The following is a 21,001-nucleotide window of genomic DNA, read 5'->3' as shown; positions in this document are numbered from 1 at the left end:
TGCAGGTGGGGTCTTTCCGTCTTCACTGGTGTCCTTCCTTCCTGAAACTGAAGCTGGGGACACTGACACTGAAGCTGAAGCTGAAGCTGGGGTCACCATAGGTTGGGGCCTGGAGGGCTGATGCATTTCCTGAAGCTGGGGTCGCCGAGGGTAGGGGCCTAGAAGGGCTGATGCCTTTCCTGTGTGGGCAGGTCTTCTGGATGCCAGGAGCAACCCCCCCGGAACATTGAGGGGATGGGTGTAGGGTGGGGGATGCGGAGTGGCCCCTGCAGAGACCAAAGCACACCAGAAGCTGGGATCACCAGAATTACTCAAATTTTGTCCGCCCTAAACCAGTAGTACACCTCAAGTTCACTCCAGGACTGGGGGAATGGCCTGGCTGATGTTACCCAATGGGTCAGTGGTGGGGAGTGACCTCATAGCCTGTGATGGACAAAAGGTATTAGAAGTAAATTCCAGTCCTGATCCCTATTCAATTTAACTTTGACTCCTTTGAGAAGGCCTCAGACAGAGTACACAGATTTTTCTGGAGGGTCTCCAAGCCTTCCTAGGCCAGCTGCCTAAGACCAGAGAGGAGATGTGGTGTATGGGTACACCCTGCAATGACATTAGGGACATTCCATGGCAGGAAGTCCTTATAAGGTAGAGGTCACCTTATATCGATGGCTGCAGTCACTAGAAACATGGACAACATATCTGGCCCAAGCTTCTGATGCCAGAGAAATCCAAGATGGACATTTACAAAGGGAAGCAACGTGTCAGATACTGGGCTAGAAGGTCTAGAGGATTTTGCATTCAGGAAGATTACCGCTAGAATCTTTATCTTCCCTGTTGATCCTGGTCTCTGTGTGCTGTGTGTGGAGGAAAATGGGCTCCCTCTGCACCACCTCAGAGGTTCTCAGGTACTGGAACATAAAAGGGAGGGGCAAGGCTCAACCTCAGAGGCGCTGGCCAGGAAAAGTGTGGCAAGACCTGCCACAGGCTCTTACGGGAGCCGAAGAGCACCTGGGCTGACAGCCATGGAGCCTGGCTTCCCACCAGCCCACCCAGAGACCACAGGAGTCAAGACAAGAGGTTAACAAGGAGAACACATTTAATTAGAAGGGTCCAGCAGGGTACCAGGAATTCCTGTCCCACAAGGCATGCTCCAGGTCTCTGCACCTTAGAGCAGGCTGAGGTCTGTGAGAGCAGGGACAGTAAGGACTATGAAGACAGTGAGGGAGAGCTCAGTTTCTCTTCTCTCGCTGGCTTTTCCAGGCTGCTCCTTGAACTTCGGCATGTTCGGCCCACCCTGATTACACAAGCTCCATTTGCAGCACCGCGTGTATATGAAGGGCAAGGAGTTTTGGACCAAAAACGGCTTAGGCTCAGGAGGTACATTAGGCCGCATGCCCTGTAGCAAAAGTGCAGGGACTGGACAGGCTTTGGTGCACTGTTTTGAAGTAAGGTAGAAACGTTCAAATATTCCTAATAGGGGACAAAGAAAAGCATGTTATGAGTTCGAGGACCTGATATCAGAGCCTCTCTGGATTATCTGCACCCCTTGAGACCCTGTCAGACAGTCTTACTCAATGAGAGCATCGGTCAGAGGATAGGAGCCACTACTCAGGGGAAGAAGGCTGAATTGCCCTAGGGGAGATGTGTGGTCCTCCACACGCTATGGGGATTTGTGCCTGCATTTGGAAACACAGGATGCTTGATCCTCAACTTTTAAAACACAGAAGTGACTCAAGTGACTGAAAGGGACATGCACATATTGGAAGAAACTGTGACCATTCTGACTTAGATCCAGCTGAGACGCTAGCCTTTGAACATCATCTTGCATTGCACAAATAGGTTTTTTTTTTCATATTAAGCAATAAACCTCCTTTAGCTGAGCCAATTTCTGTCAGCTGCTCCAACATCCTATAAACTTCCCCAAACATGGAGAGACTCTACACAGGGATGCGTGTGTGTTAATGCGTGTAGGACTGAATTTGAATGCTCAGGTGATGAAAATCCTCACGGTAGGTAGGACGGTTTGGGTCCCATTGGTCCATTTTGGGAAGCCTGTCTTGTATGTAGAATTTCTGTAGTGAATCATGGGGAAATTAGTCAGCCTGCAAACACCAAAGAATGGCCACTTTTCCAGGAGTATACAGTAAGCTGGAACTGCCCCCTTGTATTAGAGTTTCATCTTGAAGCAAATGAAGAGAACTCCCATCATCCCCCAGCACGCTAACCCCGCTGCCGACTGCTGCTGTCGCATGCTTTCCTGCCTGGCTTGTGCTTCTCAGCACTGACGTCTACCCCTGCATCCCATGGCGCTTCCTCCTCACAGTTTTTGTTCTCTAGGTTTGATTCTTGTTAGTGTTATTTTTGTTACTGTTGCTTTGTTTTGTTTCTGTGTTTGTAAAGTCCCTTTGATTGACAGCTCCTATTCCTGTCAGCATGTGTTGCCCTGCCAATAGCATCCTTGGAAGGAAGCAGAAGGAAGCAAGACTTACGAACGGCAGCCACCACACAGAACTGTTTGTCATGAGGACAGTCCACAGGGCTCGTGCAGTTAAAGCTGTTCTCTGCCTCACAGACGTGACACCTCATTCTCTCTGAAATTAGGGATTGGAAAGGAGAGAAATGGGACTGTTGTTCCCCTGCAGCACCAAACCTGTCATCCAAGTGTCGTCTGCAAAGTCAAGGGAGTGCCCAACTCTCCCGAGCCCACATTCTGTGCATGACACCTAAGTTCTGAGCCTCTGTCTGGAGGCTCCCTTGCCTGTCCAATGAGGATTGCATTAGGTCCTTCTCCTCTGGGCACAGTGCATGAACCCACATTCCCAATCAGACACTGTAGTGTCCAGAAATTCCCATGGGCATCCATTTCCTTGCCACTTTTGTCCCTTTACTTTGAACCCCAAGGTTTCACAGCTGCCTTTTGTCCTGACCCACACTCTTTGTTTCTGGTCCCCACAGTAGATAACCTCTCCTGGGTCAGGATTAGGGCAGCTCCAGTTTGGGGAAGACAATGGAGACACCCACAAATTCCCATCTTCCGGCAGTGCTGAAGCTCACAGGTCAGGGTGTTTCGATTTTTCCAAGCCTTCCTAACCAGAAGGAAGAGTGACTGGAGAGACTGACCAGGAGCCCTGGTGGATGGGTAACCCAAGCTTGCCCTAGGGGAAGCTCCAATCCAGAAGCACACCCCCCATTCCCAATGCTCCCACGCCCCTACCCTTCCATCCCCAGTACCCCAACTCTGGCCCGTGCCCCAAAGCCCCCACACCAGCCCACATTGGTCGCGGGCCTCACAGCCCTGGACTTCAGTGTACACTACCTAATGGACTCTCTGAAGGCACTAACCTTCATCCTCTTGTCCCTAGAGGGCGCAGGGCTGCGCCACTCACCTGCTCTCCTGATCCTGTCCTTGGTCTGAGCCAATGGTAAGGCCATGGCTATGAGCAAGGCCAGCAGGGCGACCATCTCCAGAGGGTGCCTGGACCTGTGGAGGACAGGAGTGGCTCGCTCTGCTCTGTTCTTCTCACTGGCGTCCCAGGTCTGAGTGGCACAGAGCCCTCTCTTCTCTTGGTCTGAATCCACGCCCCCTCCGCGGCCACACCCCACCCCCACCCCGCAGGCACTCACACCTCAGAACCTTTCTACACTTTTGTCCCACATAGTGTGTGCTCTGGGCCACTTGCTGACCAGAGGGAGGGGCGGTGAATTTGCCTACACCCCCACCAACACTCACTTCCTCAGCAGTCCTTGCCTCAGCGGGTCCATGAGTCCTGGCAACTGAGCACGAGGTCTGAGAATCTGCTGATTTGGGGTCGCCTCAAATTGGATTTTCCTCTGCACAATGCCACCTAGACACACTGTATTCTGCCTCCCAGAGATCATCTACCTCCATCTTCAAGTGCTGGGAATAAAAACATGAAGTCTTTCCAGTCTCTCTCCATCTATCTCACTGATTCTATGTCTTGTTCTGCCAGTCTCTGAAACTGTGTTAGCGTGCATGTCTCTGCCCACTTCCTGAGCATTTTAGACATGAAGGAAACCCACACTCAGAGAGGCCACATGCAGGCACACATATATGAAATTACAAATGTAGTAATAATTTGAAAATTAGCAGAGACTGCCAGGGCTTACCCATGGGTACTATCCTGTCACCTGGCGAAAGCAGCAGGTGTGGGAGTGACTAGGCATTTGCTCATCAATATGTCCCTCAGCATTGGGAAATGTGCAGATGGGACTGTCAGGCCCAGCACCTAATGAGCCAGTCCTTGTCACCACAGTCCCTTTTCCCTTCATCATAACCTGAGGACTGAAAGAATCCAGCAATTACTCTGGTCATGGGATCTTAGCTGGGATGTGTCTTATCAGGTACACACTGACTGGCATCAGAACATTTCTCTCTTTTGTTCAAAACACACATATGCCAAGACTGCTCAATGCTTTGTACCCACCAAGTGTAAGGGTTCAGGCATTGTGCTGACCTGTGTGTCACCTGCAGACTGCACTCCTGCCATACCCTGATCAGCCCTGGTGCAAAGGACCCTGTAATAGAAAGGCCTTAGCCCACTAATGCTCTCTTCCCCTCTTGCTGTCCTCTCTCTTTCTCTCTCCCCACTGCTTCCCTGTCCTCTCTATCTTCTCCTCTTCTCTCTTCCCTTCCCCTCCCTTTCTAATCAAACTTCTCACTAAGCTCTGTGTACCTGGCATGTTGTTTCCCACCTCGATCACCCTCACCGACCTTGGAATGTTGGGGCCCATGAAGTCGGGTCCACTTCCTCAGGTCAGACAGTACCTAACAACCTTAGTAAGCCTAAAAGTCTAAATGTCTAAGGCGTGGCCATCTGCTGCACCACCTCATTTCCTACAAGAGGCCTGGCGGACACTGAAGAAATTCTACCCACAAAAGTGGTAAAGCTAGCCAATGAGCAAACCTGCCTTTCACCTCAAGTCCTGCAAACGACACTTGGATCCTCGACAAGAGGACAGTGAAATCAACTTTTTCCCCGTGGCTAAGGCTGACGGTGGGCAAATCTTTCTAAAGCTCCTAATCTGCAAGCCCTGATATGACAGCTGAGGGGGGTGTCCTTGAAGCCTCTGCCCAATTTCTATTACTTTACAGGTTGCTCCCAGGCTCATTTATATGGTATACATAATTCCATTGTATTTATTCTATGTTTCACACACAGAAATTATAACTAAAACAGAAGAAAACAGACATGGAGCCCTCCTGTGTGTTATGACATTGATGGGACCACTCAAAAAACATCCAGACATAGACCAGACTCCCACTCACACAGACCAACCAGACACTCTCTTTAAGTACTAGGGTTGAAAGCTTGTGCCAACCACATTCATAGGCAATCTTTTGAGGTAAATCTCTCCATCTATCTCACTGATTATCTGACTTTCTGTGTCACACTCTGTAAAATGGGCTGGTGTGTATGAATATGCACATTTCCTAGCATTTCAGGTATGAAGACAACCCACATCAAGTATGGCTACATGCATGCACACGTAGAAAGAAAATGCAAATGTAAAAAAATGTGAAAATTAGCAGTTATTGGCAGGGATTAGCCATGGGTAAGATCTTGTCACCTCGGTGAAAGCAGGGCTCGTGGGAGAGAAAAGCCAGTTGCTGAGGAGTTTTTCAGTTACAGCTTTTTGTTGTCCTTCCCTTGGGGCTCTGAACCCCTATTCTAACCTTCAGACCTCCAAAGGTCTTTTGGTGCACGTCTGTAGAACTCTGACCCTGCCCTGGAGTTTTCAGCTCCCTCAGGGTTCTGTCTGTCTCGGTGCTTTTCCTTTATGGTTCCAACACTTCAGTGCTCCTTCTCTCTTGGTTCACTTGTCCCTCAGCACTCCATCCCTCTCTTGGTGTTGTCTGTCAAGTCCCAAATCGAGTGTTGGCGCCCTTCTATCAGAGCTCAGAATCTCTCGGTGAACTTCCCCCGGAAGCTGGACCTTCTCTTGACTCTCTTGACATGCTTCCTGCTGGGCTCTTCCTCTGTCTTGGACTGCCTTCAGGGCCCTGACCCACTTCCGGAAACCCACACTGAAGTGCTCATTTTCTCAGCCCATCCCTCGGGGCTATGACGCTCTTCAGGCACTCCTCTCTTGAGGTTTGGACTATACCTATGTGCGCGTATTTCAGGGATTCTCCTCTCTTGACAGTCACCCTTAGTTATCAGAGGCTCTCTGGGCATCGTCTCCTCAGAAGATTGGAACCTTGTGGGTAGAACACATAGAGAGTGTCGGAACAGTGCCGGAAGGGCACCAAGGCAGGGTCAGAGCTCTACGGAAGTGACCCAAAAGACCGTTGGCGATTTGAGGTGTTAGGGGAGGGGTTCAGGACCGTTGAAAAGGCCACGAAGAGAGTTGGAAATCTGAAGGAGTGGTGGCAGGAGAGAACAGGCAGGCCCCAAGTTAAAGTTAGAGCACTGAGGTAGGAGCATTAAGAAAGATCGAGAGGGGGGGGGTGGCTAAAGAAGGTTATACAAAAGTGGTTGGAACCCAGAGCCAAGGTTGGCAAAGGGGAATCTGCACCCTGAGAGAAAGGTGAGGCAGGTACACTGAATGAGGGGCACAAGAAGAGGACAGAGCCCAGAGAGGGGAGGGGCCCATGGGATGGAGTGGTGGTGAGGAAAGAGGAGCCAATTCCCAGTTGGATCCTTGAGGCAGGAGCTCCAGAAAAAAAATGTTAAGTACTCACAGGAGATTTACAGTCCTAAGAGAGGGGCATCAAAAGAGTTTTGGAGGCCTGAGGAAGGGCAGTGAGACAGGTTGACAGAGATTTGTAGCTTTTAAGGAAGTGCATCAAGACATGGTTAGAGCCTGAGAGAAAGAGAGACAGAGCCTTGATAGAGTGGTTAGAAGAGAGGATTAGGCCCTTGAAGGAAGTTTATCGACAGTGTTCATCCTTGAAGAAAGGGCTCCAAATAAAGCTCCAAGAGTGGGTCAAAGCCTTGAGATAGGGGTGTCAAGAGATCCTCAGTGTCATGGGGAGTAGGAGCTGTGCCAACAAAGTGTGTGCCTTGAAGTTGGGCACCAACAGAGACAGAGCCTTGAGGGAGGAAATTCAAGAGAGGGTCAGAGCCTCGAGAGAAGATTGCTCAGAGACCCACAGAGCCCCAAGGAGAGGTGCAAAAGATGAAAGACCAGAGTTGGGGCTGAGAAGTTGTCAGAACACACCCGGAAGGGCACCAAGAGAGACAAATAGAGAGACAGAAAGAGAAATGAAGGATACTTAAGGAGAAATGGAGGGAGACTTAAAGGAAATGCACAACGATGTTTGCAAAACCCCCTCAGCCAAAAAAAAAAAAAAAAAAGGAAGATGATGTTGGGAGGGGTCTGAACTTCAGGGAAGCTCACAAAGAAGTTTGGAGAAATAAAGAAGGGATAATAAGAGAGGTTTAGAGCCTTGAGAGAGGTACTCAGAGACATTGGCTGCACTGAGGGAGCCTTAAAGTTGGGTTGCAGAAATTTTCAGCGCTCAAGAAAGGGCTTGAAATCCTGAGGAAGGGCTCCAAGGGTGTCAGAGCTTCTTTAAAGGGACACAAAGTGAGATTGGAAGAGACAGGAGGAACCTTGACAGACACCATGAAATGGTTGGAGCCCTGAGACAGATGTTAAGGGAAGCGGAGCCCTGAGGAAATGGTACCATGGGTCAGCACCAAGAAAAGTTCAGTGAGTGAGGCAGAGGTGAGAAGTACAAAGAGGCCATAACATTGAGGGCAGGGGATCTAATGCTGGAGCTCTGAAGTCGGTGCACAAGAAGGGATCTGCAGCCCCAGATGGAGGGAGATGCTGGTTTGGGGGAAGGGGCCTCAGGAAGGGACCAGAACTCTGAGAGAAGGGTGCCAAGAGATGGTCAGAGCCCTGACTGAAGTGGCCCTGAGGATTCTGAGCACTGAGGGATGGGTGCGAAGAGAAGGGAGGAGCCACAGGCGAGTCTCAAACAAGCGTATGCTCAGAAGCTTCATTAGAAGAGCATCTAGGGAAGTGTCCCAAGAGAGAACAGGAATTCTGAGGAGCGATTCTGAGCCTGAGAGGAGAGTTCCAAGAGAGGTTTAGATGACTGAATGTGGATCTCAGATACTTGGAGCTCTGAAGGAAGGATTGACCTGAGCCCCAGGAGAGGTTTGGAGCATTTAGAAATGATGGGAGGTCTGAGGGAAACACCTAAAGTGAGTGGGAGAGCGTTGGGTAAGTGTCTAGAGAGAGTGGGAGACATCTTGGATAGGTGCCCTGTGAAGTTCAGACCCTGAAGGAGGATCACAAAGAGAGATGTGGATGAAAGGAGGGGTCAAGAAAGGCTCAAAGCCCTGATGATGTTAATAGGCTGGGTACTTAGAGGGACACTGGTCAATAGATGTTCTGAAGCAGGAGGGAAAGTTGTCAAGAGGAGGATGCTTAGAGCCCTGAAGAAATGTCTCCAAGAGAAGGTCCCAGCCCCGGGTGAAGGGAGCCAAACACGGCTGGATTCCTGAAAGAGGGGTACAAACATAATGGTAGAATCCTAGGGACAAATACTGAGAGAGACACAGAGAGAGACTCAATTGGAACCTTGAAGGAAATGTACCAAGAGAGGGTTGGGGCCCTTAGGGAGTGGTGCCAAGAGTGGGTCAAAGTGTTGAAAGAAGGACACTACTATGTTCAGAAGCCTGACGAAAAGGCACCAAGCAACAGAGAAGATCAAGATGATCAGTGCCTAACAGCACAGCTCCACTAGGAGGTGATGCAGAAGCTGGGGCACCCAGATAGAGGTCCTGAGGGAGGAGCACCAAGAGAGTGCCAGGGCCTGAGGAGTGACAGCAATGGAGTGTCAGAGCCCTCCAGGAGGAATGCCAGTTGAGGTGTTTCAATCTTGGGTGAATCACTCCGAGTGATGGACAGAGTTGTGAGTGGGGAGGGAAGAGCACTCCTGAGTTTGAAACTTAAAGTTAGGAGTCGAGGTACAAAGGCCCTTGTGTGTGGACAGTCTTTAGGATCGTCTCCAGAAAGAGGATGTTGTGCATCTTCCTCAGGAAGTACCTTCTAGAACACTCCCCTGAGTAAAGACAAATCCATTGGAGCCAGCGACTAAGAGTTGCTTGCAAAGCTTGAGTAATTAAGATGGGACATCCCAGAAGGGCACACCAGATTCCAATGAAGCATCCAATTCCAGATATGAGATGTTAAGATGCAGCCCAGTTGGACAGTTCCATAAGCAATGTCTGGTAATTCAGCAGGATGATTCTAGAATGCACAATAGGAAAATGAGCAAATTTTCCAACAGGAATAGGGTCACCTTACTCCAATGTTAGGGGGTAGAGCAGACAGGTTAGGAGGGGAGGATGTAGAGAAGAATGTCTAGAAGGAGGAATATGGCAGAACCATCCGGACAGTTTCAGAAGTGGGAAGGAAGACCCAAGTAGGTACCTGAACAGGATGGAGAAGGCAAGGATCTGAAGCTCCCATAGGAGGACTACTAGGTTAGGCTTCTGAGGCTGAGGCCGTGCCAATAGATGATGCCTCTGAGTGTTGATGATGAGAACATGCACCCGGATCTAGAGGTTTGCCCGAATACATGGTCATGGTTCTCTTCACTTTTAGGTTCACCTGGGTATTGCAGATGATGCTCCCCTTCTTCTGGATAATTCTCTTGGGTCTCCAATGGGTAGACACCAGTGTCAGCAATACCACTGTGTGGGACAACAGCACCAGTGTGGGGGACAACAGCACCAGTGTGTGGGACAACAGTACCCGTGGGTTGGGCATTGCCATCCAACCTAGGCAAGGCAAGTATGGTCTCTAGACTCCCACTCTGTTGTATGGAAGGAGACTCCACCTAGAGCTGACTAGGGTTATAAGAAGGCTTGTTGGGGACTGGGCTCACCAGAACCAGGTGGCAAGCAACTTTCCTCACTGAGCCATCTCATTTACCCCTTTGTTGTTTTGAGGCTAGGTTCTTTCTCTAGTTCAAACTCTCAGAGATAGCCCTGCTTCAGTCACCCATGCCCTGGGGTTATGTGTGACCCAGGACATTGAGCTGCTGCCACTGTCCATATTTTTAACAAACGACTACAGTTAAATTGCTAAGAAAGAACTCAAGAGCCTGTACATTCATTCTCATGCACTGGGTGAATTGTCTTTCTGAAGACATTGGTGTTGCTGGATATTGGTGGTGCACACTTTTAATCCCAGACAGCACTCAGGAGACAGAGACAGTTAGACCTGAGTTCAAAGCTAGCCTGGTACACACAGTGAGTTCCAGGACAGCCATGGCTACACAGAAAAACCCTGTCTCAGAAAATCTAACACAGAAGGAGCCCAGTGTCTACACCAGGCATCTCTGTTCACTAGCCATGTATCATGAGGTTACAATGACACTGTTCCAGTTTTAGTAGCCAAAACAAGGAGGGGAATTATTTACTTTATATTTTGTCTCATAATAACTTTCATCATTTTAGATGTGGTTACAGCATGTGAACATGCTTAGAGAGATACTCCTGAGATTCAATATGGGGGAGTAGACTGCAGGCTCCCACAGAGAGCGCTGACCAGGATACCTGAGCTAGCATCTGTCCATAGCACTTCCCGGCACGGACAGCAGGTGCTAAGCCCAGAGAAACCCTGGAGGATGGTAGTGTCCTGATGGCCACTATCACACAGAGGGATGGACATCTTTGAGGAGTTCAGCTGTTTTCCATGTGATCAGCCTTTTAGAAAAAGCAGAGATTCCTGATGGGTCCACGATGTCCTGGGACCTGGTCAGGCTCTGACTTAGACTATGCCAGGATCTGAGCTGTAAGGCCTTATGTGGTTTGTGTAGAGAACTGCATTGGGAAGCAGCTGTGAGAGGAGGATGCTGGGAGTTCAATGGTGGAAAGGCTTTTGAGGGAGACTCCCAACAGGAATTTTTTAAATTTTGTAGGTCTTACCATGAGGTGTCATACCTGTTCTGCGACGAACACCTTCCACTGCCCTAATGTTTTCAATTGTCTTGAAGGATTTAGACGCTGTGGGACAATTGCCTTACGTAAGTATCTGAATTCTGGTACAGTATAGATAAGCTTATCTGCACAAGATTAGGGGACGGGATCATTCTGTTCTCCCTGCAGACAGATGCACCAATGTTCTATCATCTCCTAGGACTGAGAGAATGTTCCCAGGCACTGAGTCAGCACACTGATACAGCACTGTGCATCTACTAGTGAGCTGACAGTTGACACAGGCCAATATCCAGGGAAGGAGAATACTGTGGCCCCCCATGCCTTTGTCCCTGAGCGTCTCTCTATTCATATGGGCACACACACTTGTTCAGATTTGCTGAATCCTTGCAGGCATGATGGTTTCTGATCTTGTGCATACACATGCTGCATAGGTTACCTTTCTATTGCTCTGCTAAAACAACCTGACCCAGGTCCTTCTAAAATGAGGCATTTGATTAGACTCCCGTCTTCAGTGGTGGGAGTGTATAATAGGGGAGGAAGGGCAGAGGATTGGGAAGGACTTCATCCTGCAGTTGTGAATGTGGACTCTCCTCTGTGCCCTTGATCATCTCTGGAGTCTCAGATAGCATAGCTTCTGCCACTTTTTCATTGTAGACTTTGGTAACAAACAGTTAGTATAATATTAGAACCAGAACTGAAGAAGATTTTTCATTAGCATTGCTGTGTGTCCTGAGACTAAATTGTCAACTGGGCAGGGAGAGTGACTGACATATAGATGGTAGCAATGCATAGACAGTAAGTGTAGAATTTGGTACTGGAGCAGTAATGCTCTCTTGGGTACCTGCATCATTTTAATCAAGCATTCTTGAAAATATCTTGTTGTGGAATAATATTTTTGTACAGTGTAAAGACCTTCTGGTCCAATAAAATGCTGAACAGCCAATACCTAGGCAGGATTTTCAGGGCAGAGGGGGTGCAGAGAAGAAGGGTGCAGTGACCAGCTAGATGAGGAGTGAGCATGGGGTGTAGGAGTTGATTTTACAAGCCATCACTCATGTGGCTAGGTTTGGTTGACTGTGGTGCTGGGTTTACAATGAAGATGATGGTGATAATTCTCCAGATGGCTTCCTTTCTAGGTATGAACTCTCGGGAGCTCTTAGTCTACAAACACTGCATGCAGAACTGTACATTTGTGCTGATTCAGCCTCCCCCAACTGTTTTAACAAGACGGCTTCCAAGCACCAATAGCTTCTACTATTCCTACTGCTGCTCAGGCATTCTTTGCAATGATATAGGGCCTACTAATATAGAGAGGGATTTGTTACCTCCTACTGTGATTGAGGAATCTGTGATTGCCAGAGCTGTGTGTCTGGATAAGTCCAACCTTCTTCTGAGTCTTTTCTTAATCCTCTCCAGCGGCATACTGACCTGAGAAACCCTCCATGTGGAGTAATCATCTTACCACAGTTGTAAGCAATTTTGTTATTTGCTGTTTCCTTGTGAAGCAGAGGCACTGTTCAGTGCATCTGTTGGGCCTGCTCCTAGCTTGTTAAAAAGACAGAAATAAACGTGTTGTTTGTTGGAAATACCCCTGCCTGTTGTTTTCTTGCTGTGTGGAAATATTCGGCCTGGGGTCTCTACTCAGACCAGCTCCTTCCTTTTCTAGATCCCTAAGAGTTCCTTTGAGGGATCATGGTTTCAGCTGCTTGGCTCACTTTAAACACTGTAGGCTAAATACTCATCTCACTTGGTAGGTCCAAAGTATCACGTAGTCTTGGTATATTGAACAAAAGACAGAAGTGTTCTGATGCCGGTCAGTATGTAGGCTGATAAGACACATCCCAGGAAGCTCCCATGACCAGAGTAATTGCTAGATTCTTTTAGTCCTCGGGTCATGGGAGAAGGGAACAGGAACAGTGCTTCTGAAGGAGTGGCACATTAACCTCTGGGCCCGACAGTCATGTCTCTTTATTCCCTATGCTGTGGGACAAATTCCTCAGCAACTGGCTTGTCTCTCCCACACACTCTGCTTTCACCAAGGTGACAGCATCTTACCCATGGCTAAGCCCTGGCAGTCTCCGCTAAATTTCAAATTTTTATTACATTTATAGTTTCTGTATATGTCTGCATGCATGTGGCTGTATTTTGGTGTGTGTTCTCTTCATGTGTAAAATGTTCAGGAAGTGTGCATATGCAGGCATACTAACACAGCTAGTGTTAGTGTCAGAGAGGGGCATAGAATCAGTGAGATAGACAGAGAGATGTATCTGGAAGAATTGTCTGTGGATATGTTGGTGGCGTCACATGCTTTTAATCCCAGCACTTGCAGATGGAGGCAGAGGATCTCTGTGAGTTGGGCTGGCCTCCCACTTAGCAGAGATCCTCTGCCTCTATCTTCAAGTTCTGGGGTTAAAAGCATGTGCCAACCACATTCATAGACAATTCTTTGAGGTAAATCTCTCCATCTATATCAGTGATTCTCTGACTTTCTATGTCACACTCTCTAGATGGGCAGATGTGGCACTAGAGTCTGTGTTCAGATTCGTTCCATGAATGAATAGCACGCACACACTACAGGCGTGACGGGTTTGAGGGACACCGCACCTTCCTCCTCGCACAAGAAGCGCTACTGCGGATTTCTCATCAGCCTGTCCCATAAGGAACTCCAGCCACAGTCATTGCAGCTTCTCTTGCTTCCCATTTACCTGGCTTTCTCTCCACAATCCTGTGACTATGTTTCTCATGGTTTTCACAGTTGCATGTCTCCTGTAGCCGAAATTTATTACAGCATGTACTTTAGCATAACAGTAACGTTTGGCGCAGTGTTTTACATGTTATAAGCAGTACTGAGTTTATCTAGAATGTCACTCTCAGTGTGTGACAGTCTTCACAAAGGCTGGATTCCAGCAATGAGCTAGAAAGACAAAGGGTTAGGTGCATCTGACACAGACCAGGATTCCCCAATTGCAGCGTCTATTAGTGGGCTTCCTTGTCCTCGTGTTATGAAGGTGTGAGGTCATGCTCTCTCTCTCTCTTTTTAAAGAAATAAACGTTCTTTTACATCCTTTGTTTCTATCTTATCAATTCACGCAGGATACCAGTGTAATTTTTGTCTCATTCTTTTAAATGAACTGGGCTGAAAAAGTATCTTTATTTCTAGGGAATATGCTATGAACAAGAATCTTCTTTTCTAGGGTATATTAGCATCTATCTATCTATCTATCTATCTATCTATTTATCTATGTATCTATCTGTCTATCTATCATGACCCCTCCATATTTGTCTCAGGTCCATTTTCCTATTGACTTCTTTATGGTGAGATTACTTTGTTGTAGTGAATGATAGAAATTCACATCTCCTCCTCTTCCCAATTGCTGCCAATATTTAAGCAAGGAGATGTGTTCATTTGAAAGCAAGTGTCAGCTTCCTTGGGCAACTCTAGTAAATGCAGGAGGGTACAGACAACAGCGATTTACTCATGTCTCATAGCTGTGTAGGCAAAAAGCCCCAAGATCAAGGTGCCAAGAGTCTCTATGTTCACTCAGGGCTCATTTTAGATGACACTGCCTAGGGCTGGAGAGATGGCTCAGCCATTAAAGGCTAGGCTCCCAATCAAAAACAGACAGCACTGACTATAGTTATATGATAGAATGGAGGAAGGACTGAACTTGCATCCAACAGCCCTTTTAAAAGTACAGCAAGCCCATGCCTGATAGGACCCCTCATGGCCGAACCAGTCTCCATGTTCTTCCCCTATCAATACCACCACAAATGCAGTGTGTGTATGTGTGTGTGTGTGGGAGTGTCTTGTGTAAAGGTTTTTTACACATTTTAAGTGTATTTGTTTTTACATGCCAATCCCAGTTCCAGCTACCTGAGTATACTTCATCTCATTCCAAACTGAACCACACATCCTGTGCTCTGGCCCAACCTATTCTGTCCATATCAGACACAGAAAAAACAAAAGAAATCCCCATGTACAAATTTCATAGTAAAATATAGAAAATATGAGAAATCAAGACAGAATCTTCCCTGTAAACTACACCAGTTTTTTGGAAATGGTTACCAATGAGAATTACCTAGATGAAACCTAGCACACAGAATTTGAAAGGAAACTCATAAACTTCTTCAAAGAATTCAATGGGTTTAAAAGAGATCAAAAGAAACAGATAATGAAATTAAAGAGTGAATCCCAAGAAAATACAAAGAGTGTCCAAGAATTGAAAGCAAAACTTAATAAAGACAAACACTGAAGAGAGCTCCAACTGAAATGAATATGTAATCAAAACTCCCAGTAATCCAACAAGAAAACTCAAGAGACAGCCTTACAAGTAGTGTCCCAATGCTCAGGACAGTAACCTGGAGCAAAGAGACCTAAGGACCAGGGACAAGAGACACGAAAGAAATACCACAAGACAAGTATCTGATCAAGTGGTAATTTTTATTTTTCTCAGGCCAGCTAATATTCTCAGCAGAGCAGGAAAACGTGAAGGGGATGAGGGGGTGAGAGGGTTGCTTTGTGCACCAGGTGTGCACGTATCAGGGTATTGTTTAAGCACATAGAGCAGGATATTGGCAAGGTAAAAAGTTCAGGAGGGAGAGGAATGGTTGGTCTAACGGCCATTGCCTATGTGATGGTTAGGGATGGCTGAGTTTGGACAAGCTTTCAGGGTCATGGTGTTCCTATGTCCTACCTCTGTGGTTTCTCTTGTGAGTACCCCCAGAAGGCTCCTTTGTTAGGCTAGTTACATAAATTTTAGACTTTAGAAAGTACAGGTTTGGTTCCAAAGGATCAAGGTACCTGGGGCGCTCCCAACAAAGTAGAATCAATCAGTCAGAGGATGGAGTAGGGGGTCTTGAAGTTGAAGTAGAGGATCTCGATGAAATAGGCAAAGACTATGAAAAAACAAAGACAAGGAAAAGAAAAACACAGGAAATATGGGACACCATGAAAGACCAAACCTTCAGATTGTAGGAATAGATGAGAACAAAGAATCCCAAGTCAAAAGCATAGGCAGGTCTTCAACATGATTATAGGAAAAAAATCCCAAACAGGAAATACACACATACAGATAACAAGAAGCACAAAGAAACTCACTAGACAGACCTGAAAAGAAAACCATATCATTGTTCAAACACTATGTGTACAGAACATAGGAGTATTGAAAGCTGAAAGCACAAGTCACATGAAAAGGAAACCCTTCAAAAAACAGCTCATTTCTCATGGAATTTTGAGAGTCAGAATAGGCTGGAGCAATGCATTCCAAGTCCTAATAGACCACGACTGGTAACCTATACTAATGTATTCAGCACACTGCCTGCCATAATTGAAGTAGAGAGAAAAACGTTCCATGATATAAACAGTCTAAAATGTTATATACAAGATCAATCCTGAGGAAAACATGGGATTGAATGCAAGCTGAAGAGAGAAGTGAGCATAACCAAGAGATTGTAGAAAGACAACAAAGCTATAATTACTGAAACACAATATAGCACTGACAACACAAACAACACCTCTAAAAGTCAACAACATAATAACTGCAATCACTACTCACACTCAATTATATATTTTAATATTAAAGTCTTAAGTTTCCAAGCATAATATATAGACTTGTAGTTGGACATTTTCTGTCCACCAGCCAGCTACATAAGCACACTGAGACTTGTTATTAATCAGAAAGCTAGGACGATAGGCCAGGCTTGTTTAAAGCTAGCTCTTATAACTGCTCTTATACCTTAAATTAACCTGTTTTTATTGATTTATGTGGCTAGTTTACCTAGTCTACATAATTCCATCCTAGTCATTCTATATTCCTCATTAAGACATAATGACTAAAGTAACAGAAAACAGGCATGGAGCCCTCCTGTGTGGCACTATTCAAAAAAATCCAGACTTAAAACCCACAATAGCCAGTGTGAAAGGTGACACTTCTCGTTCTTGTCCACTTGGGAGTGGTACTAAGCATGGGAGACACCTCAGTCTGCATGCTCTTGCAGTGCTAACTTGCAAATGTCATTGACTTCCTGCAAATGGGTAGACTTATTGAATGTGTGTAGAATTAGCCCATTGTGTTGATGGCATTGAACAAAGACTGAGAAGTTGTGATGTGGGATTTTCCTCTGCACACTGCAACCTAAACACTATGTGCTTCCAGATTGTGGGTCAAAGAACTGGACTCACCTCAGCTGTGTCAGACCAGACCTAACTAAACCTAAGCCTGATGCCCTGGCCCACAAATTTAGAATGAGATAGACCTACCAGAGCCAATTCTTCCTTTGTTTGACACAGGGTTTCTATGTGTAGCTCTGGCTGTCCATTCGCTCACTGTATACAATAGACTGGCCTCCCATTTAACATATCCTCTGCCTCTATCTTCAAGTGCTTAGATTAAAAGCTTGTGCCAACCACATTCATAGGCAATCCTTTGAGGTAAATCTCTCCATCTGTCTCACTGATTATCTGACTTTCTGTGTCACACTCTGTAGAGGGCCTGGTATGTATGAATGTGCACATCAATTGAGCGTTTCAGATATGAAGAGAACACAACCCAAATAGTGCCACATGCATGCACTCACAAACAGAAAATACAAATGTAATAAAAATTGGAAAATTAGCAGTTATTGGCAGGGATTAGCCATGGGTAAGATCTTGTCACCTCGGTGAAAGCAGGGCTCGTGGGAGAGAAAAGCCAGTTGCTGAGGAGTTTTTCAGTTACAGCTTTTTGTTGTCCTTCCCTTGGGGCTCTGAACCCCTATTCTAATCTTCAGACCTCCAAAGGTCTTTTGGTGCACGTCTGTAGAACTCTGACCCTGCCCTGGAGTTTTCAGCTCCCTCAGGGTTCTGTCTGTCTCGGTGCTTTTCCTTTATGGTTCCAACACTTCAGTGCTCCTTCTCTCTTGGTTCACTTGTCCCTCAGCACTCCATCCCTCTCTTGGTGTTGTCTCTCAAGTCCCAAATCGAGTGTTGGCGCCCTTCTATCAGAGCTCAGAATCTCTCGGTGAACTTCCCCCGGAAGCTGGACCTTCTCTTGACTCTCTTGACATGCTTCCTGCTGGGCTCTTCCTCTGTCTTGGACTGCCTACAGGGCCCTGACCCACTTCCGGAAACCCACACTGAAGTGCTCATTTTCTCAGCCCATCCCTCGGGGCTATGACGCTCTTCAGGCACTCCTCTCTTGAGGTTTGGACTATACCTATGTGCGCGTATTTCAGGGATTCTCTCTTGACGCTTGTCTCTTAGTTCCTGTAGCCTCTTTGTCATCCTCTCTTCAGAGCTGACTAGGGTTATAAGAAGGCTTGCTGGGAACTGGGCTCACCAGCGAGCACCTCACTGAGTCATCTCACTGACCCCTTTGTTGTTTTAAGACAAACTTTCTTTCTGTACTTCAAACTCTCAGAGATAGCCCTGCCTCTGTCGCCCATGCCCTGAAGTTATGAGTTACCCAGGACATTGAGCTGCTGCCAGTGCCCCTATTTTTAACAAACGACTGCAGTCAAATTGCTAAGGAAGAACTCAAGGGCATGTACAATCATTCTCATGCACTGGGTGAATTCTGTCTGAAGACACTGGTGTTGCCTGACATTGGCGGTGCACACTTTTAATCCCAGACAGCACTCAGGAGGCAGAGACAGTCATCTTCCTATTGCTGTGTTAAAAACTGACCAAAGTCAACTTGAGGAAGAAAGCCTACACTCCAGCCTACAGTCCGTTATGAAGAGAACTCGGGGCAGGAATACGAGGCAGGAACCTAGAGGCAAGAATTGAAGCAAAGACCTTGGAGGAAATTCTGTGTATTCACTTGCCCCCATGGCTTGCTCAGCCTGCTTCCTTCCTGCTTCCTTCCTTCCCTCCTTCCCCCCTTCCTTCCTTCCTTTCTTTCTTTCCTTCTTTCTTTCTTCCTTTCTTTCTTTTTTCCACTTCCAAAGTCTTTTTCTTTTTTCAGTCTTAATTGTTTTAGAAAAGATGATCCATTCATTCTGTGTCCAAGGATCCATCAGTAATGCAGAAAAGGACACAAAGCTATCCATCTCTCCTCATATACCCGGTCGTGAGCACAAGTCAGCCTGCTTTCTTATGCGGCCTAGCAGCACCTGCCCAGAGAAAGCACTGTCTGAAGTGACCTGCCCCCTCATTAATCATTAATTAAGAAAATGCCCTACAAACTTGCCTATGGGTCAATCTGATAGAGACATTTTCTCAATTGAAGTTCTTCCCAGATGACTAGCTTGTGTCAAGTTGCCAAAAAACTAACCAGTACAGCAAATAACAGTGCTTTCTGGGCAAGCATGAGGATTTGATTCAAGTTCTCAGCACCCAATTTAAAAACCCCACAAAACAACAACAACAACAAAAACCCTACCGATGTGGTGTAGGTACCTATATGTGGAGACAGAAGGATTATTGGGGCTTGCTAGCCACTAGCCTAGCTCCAGCTTCAGTGAGAGGCTCTATCTTGAAGGAGGGAGGCAGGTGGAGAGTGACATACTCCACTGGTTTCCACATGCCCATGTAGGTAGGAGGACACGCACACAAGTGCCGGTATTCATATGCACACACACACACACACACACACACACACACACACACACACACGGGGAGACACACACACAATCAATCAATAATTGAAAAGCTAAGTGCAGGTGGGTGATGAGCTGTTCTCTTTGGGCTTAAGAAGGCAGAGGATACCCTCTGGAGTTCCTTCGATGCTCTTGCCTTAAAAAGGCAGACTTCACAGAACAGCTGCAGTCTGAGTGTGTCTCCAATGTGCAAATTGGAAACTCACTCCCGACATGCCAGTGTTGTGTGTTGGGCGGAAGTTTCAGAAAGAGCAGTTAGGTCTGGGGCTCTCCCTCATGAATGGACCAATGCTGTTATTGCAGGTGTGCACATGTTATAAGAACACTTTTGGAAGCTGTGGAAATGGCTTAGTAGTTAAGAGTGCTTATTGCTCTCCCAAAGAACCTATACTGGGTCCCCAGCAACTATGTGTGCCTGTATCTCTAGCTTTGAGGGATCCAATGCCTCAGGCACCCACACTCACATAATTAAACATAAAATAATTAATTAAAGAACACTTTGGCCCTCTCTGCATCCCTTTCCTCCTTCCCCTCCCCCTCACCTTTTGAGTGTGGCAGGAAAATGAGAAGCAATGGCAAGATCATGACAGTATAAACAAATACCGACTGTGTAAGCAGTAATAATGTCTTTCTGGACTTAAGTGCATAGAATTCAGGAACTGTGCAGTACATATAGTATAGTGAAGAACCATGTGGGCCTGTAGCCGCTCACAAGTCACAGAAGAAGAGCTTGGTGTATGCTCAAGCATTGTACCAAGTGACTATAGTCATGAAAGGCAAGAATAGATATAATTCTTCCCATAAAGCTCGTTTATGCACATAAAACTTGGATTTCATACATTTTAAAGGAAGGCTCATACTCAATTCTGATGCAGTTAAATAAATAGAATGCCATTGAGAAACAACATCTAGAATCGATCTACAGGCTACAGTTTCCCTATTCATGTCAATTCTGGGAAAGTAGCAAGGATGTGTAGACCAATTCATCAAACTTGAAACTAGGTATTGTCCAAGAAGCTGGACCTCAAGCCGGGCGGTGGTGGCGCACGCTTTTAATCCCAGCACTCGGGAGGCAAAGGCAGGCGGATCTCTGTGAGTTCGAGGCCAGGCTGGACCAACAGCCTCCAAAACAATACAGAGAAACCCTGTCTCGTAAAAAAAAAAAAAAAAAAAAAAAAGAAGCTGGACCTCTGTGGAAGAGGGCTAGCTAGCTTCAGCTGGGGTTAAGTGACCTGAGTCTGAGATACAGGAACCCATGGTGGATGTGAGCAGAGAGGGAGCTAAGGACGCAGTCTGGGCTGGAAGGGTATGCAGTGGGGGAGATAAAGAGGGAGTCTGGCTTCTAAGATAAAAAACAAGTGGGCAGATTCAGACCCTGACAAAGGACAAAGCTTTGGAGTCTGAAATGGAGTGTCTGTGATAGATCTCGATTCTAAGAAGACAGGTCTAGGGTCTTAGGGGCACTGTGAGGCCAAGTCTGAATACTTACAGACTTCTCCCAG

At 46.7% G+C, this 21,001-nt stretch overlaps 2 protein-coding genes across 3 annotated transcripts; one reads left to right on the top strand and one right to left on the bottom strand.

Annotated features, from left to right (window-relative positions):
• Positions 1–1,075: 1,075 nt before the first annotated feature.
• Positions 1,076–6,211, bottom strand: Ly6k (lymphocyte antigen 6 family member K). The gene is made up of 5 exons (XM_040736494.1): positions 5,587–6,211; positions 3,728–3,895; positions 3,384–3,478; positions 2,487–2,588; positions 1,076–1,467 (listed from the first exon to the last, which is right to left on the bottom strand). Exons 2-5 carry the CDS (start codon positions 3,874–3,876, stop codon positions 1,163–1,165), a joined length of 651 nt encoding a protein of 216 aa, XP_040592428.1. The 5' UTR covers positions 3,877–3,895; positions 5,587–6,211; the 3' UTR covers positions 1,076–1,162.
• Positions 6,212–6,310: 99 nt separating this feature from the next.
• Gml (glycosylphosphatidylinositol anchored molecule like) lies at positions 6,311–12,508 on the top strand. 2 transcript variants are annotated; one of them, XM_040736495.1, is made up of 4 exons: positions 6,311–6,433; positions 9,583–9,767; positions 10,904–11,008; positions 12,059–12,508. In XM_040736495.1, exons 2-4 carry the CDS (start codon positions 9,602–9,604, stop codon positions 12,352–12,354), a joined length of 567 nt encoding a protein of 188 aa, XP_040592429.1. In that variant the 5' UTR covers positions 6,311–6,433; positions 9,583–9,601; the 3' UTR covers positions 12,355–12,508. The 2 variants fall into 2 exon arrangements, with proteins under 2 accessions (XP_040592429.1, XP_040592430.1); XM_040736496.1 differs by lacking the exon at positions 6,311–6,433 and adding an exon at positions 6,523–6,546.
• Positions 12,509–21,001: the final 8,493 nt, after the last annotated feature.

The sequence above is a fragment of the Mesocricetus auratus genome, unplaced genomic scaffold, assembly GCF_017639785.1.
Source record: "Mesocricetus auratus isolate SY011 unplaced genomic scaffold, BCM_Maur_2.0 Super-Scaffold_100055, whole genome shotgun sequence".
In the NCBI taxonomy this organism is placed as follows: Eukaryota; Metazoa; Chordata; class Mammalia; order Rodentia; family Cricetidae; genus Mesocricetus; species Mesocricetus auratus.
Note: the sequence above shows the minus strand (reverse complement) of the source record. Positions and strands in the feature narration are given on the sequence as shown.

What these genes read in the sequence shown, in the direction of transcription:
- Ly6k (XM_040736494.1), bottom strand. Translation starts at nt 3,876, where the DNA reads ATGATCTCTGGGAGGCAGAATACAGTGTGTCTAGGTGGCATTGTGCAG. An exon ending in AGGCAAGGACTGCTGAGGAA is followed by an intron (nt 3,479 to 3,727) that starts GTGAGTGTTGGT and finishes TGTCCTCCACAG; the next exon opens with GTCCAGGCACCCTCTGGAGA. An exon ending in GGACAGGATCAGGAGAGCAG is followed by an intron (nt 2,589 to 3,383) that starts GTGAGTGGCGCA and finishes CCCTAATTTCAG; the next exon opens with AGAGAATGAGGTGTCACGTC.
- Gml (XM_040736495.1), top strand. Translation starts at nt 9,602, where the DNA reads ATGATGCTCCCCTTCTTCTGGATAATTCTCTTGGGTCTCCAATGGGTA. An exon ending in TGCCATCCAACCTAGGCAAG is followed by an intron (nt 9,768 to 10,903) that starts GCAAGTATGGTC and finishes TAAATTTTGTAG; the next exon opens with GTCTTACCATGAGGTGTCAT. An exon ending in CTGTGGGACAATTGCCTTAC is followed by an intron (nt 11,009 to 12,058) that starts GTAAGTATCTGA and finishes CTTCCTTTCTAG; the next exon opens with GTATGAACTCTCGGGAGCTC.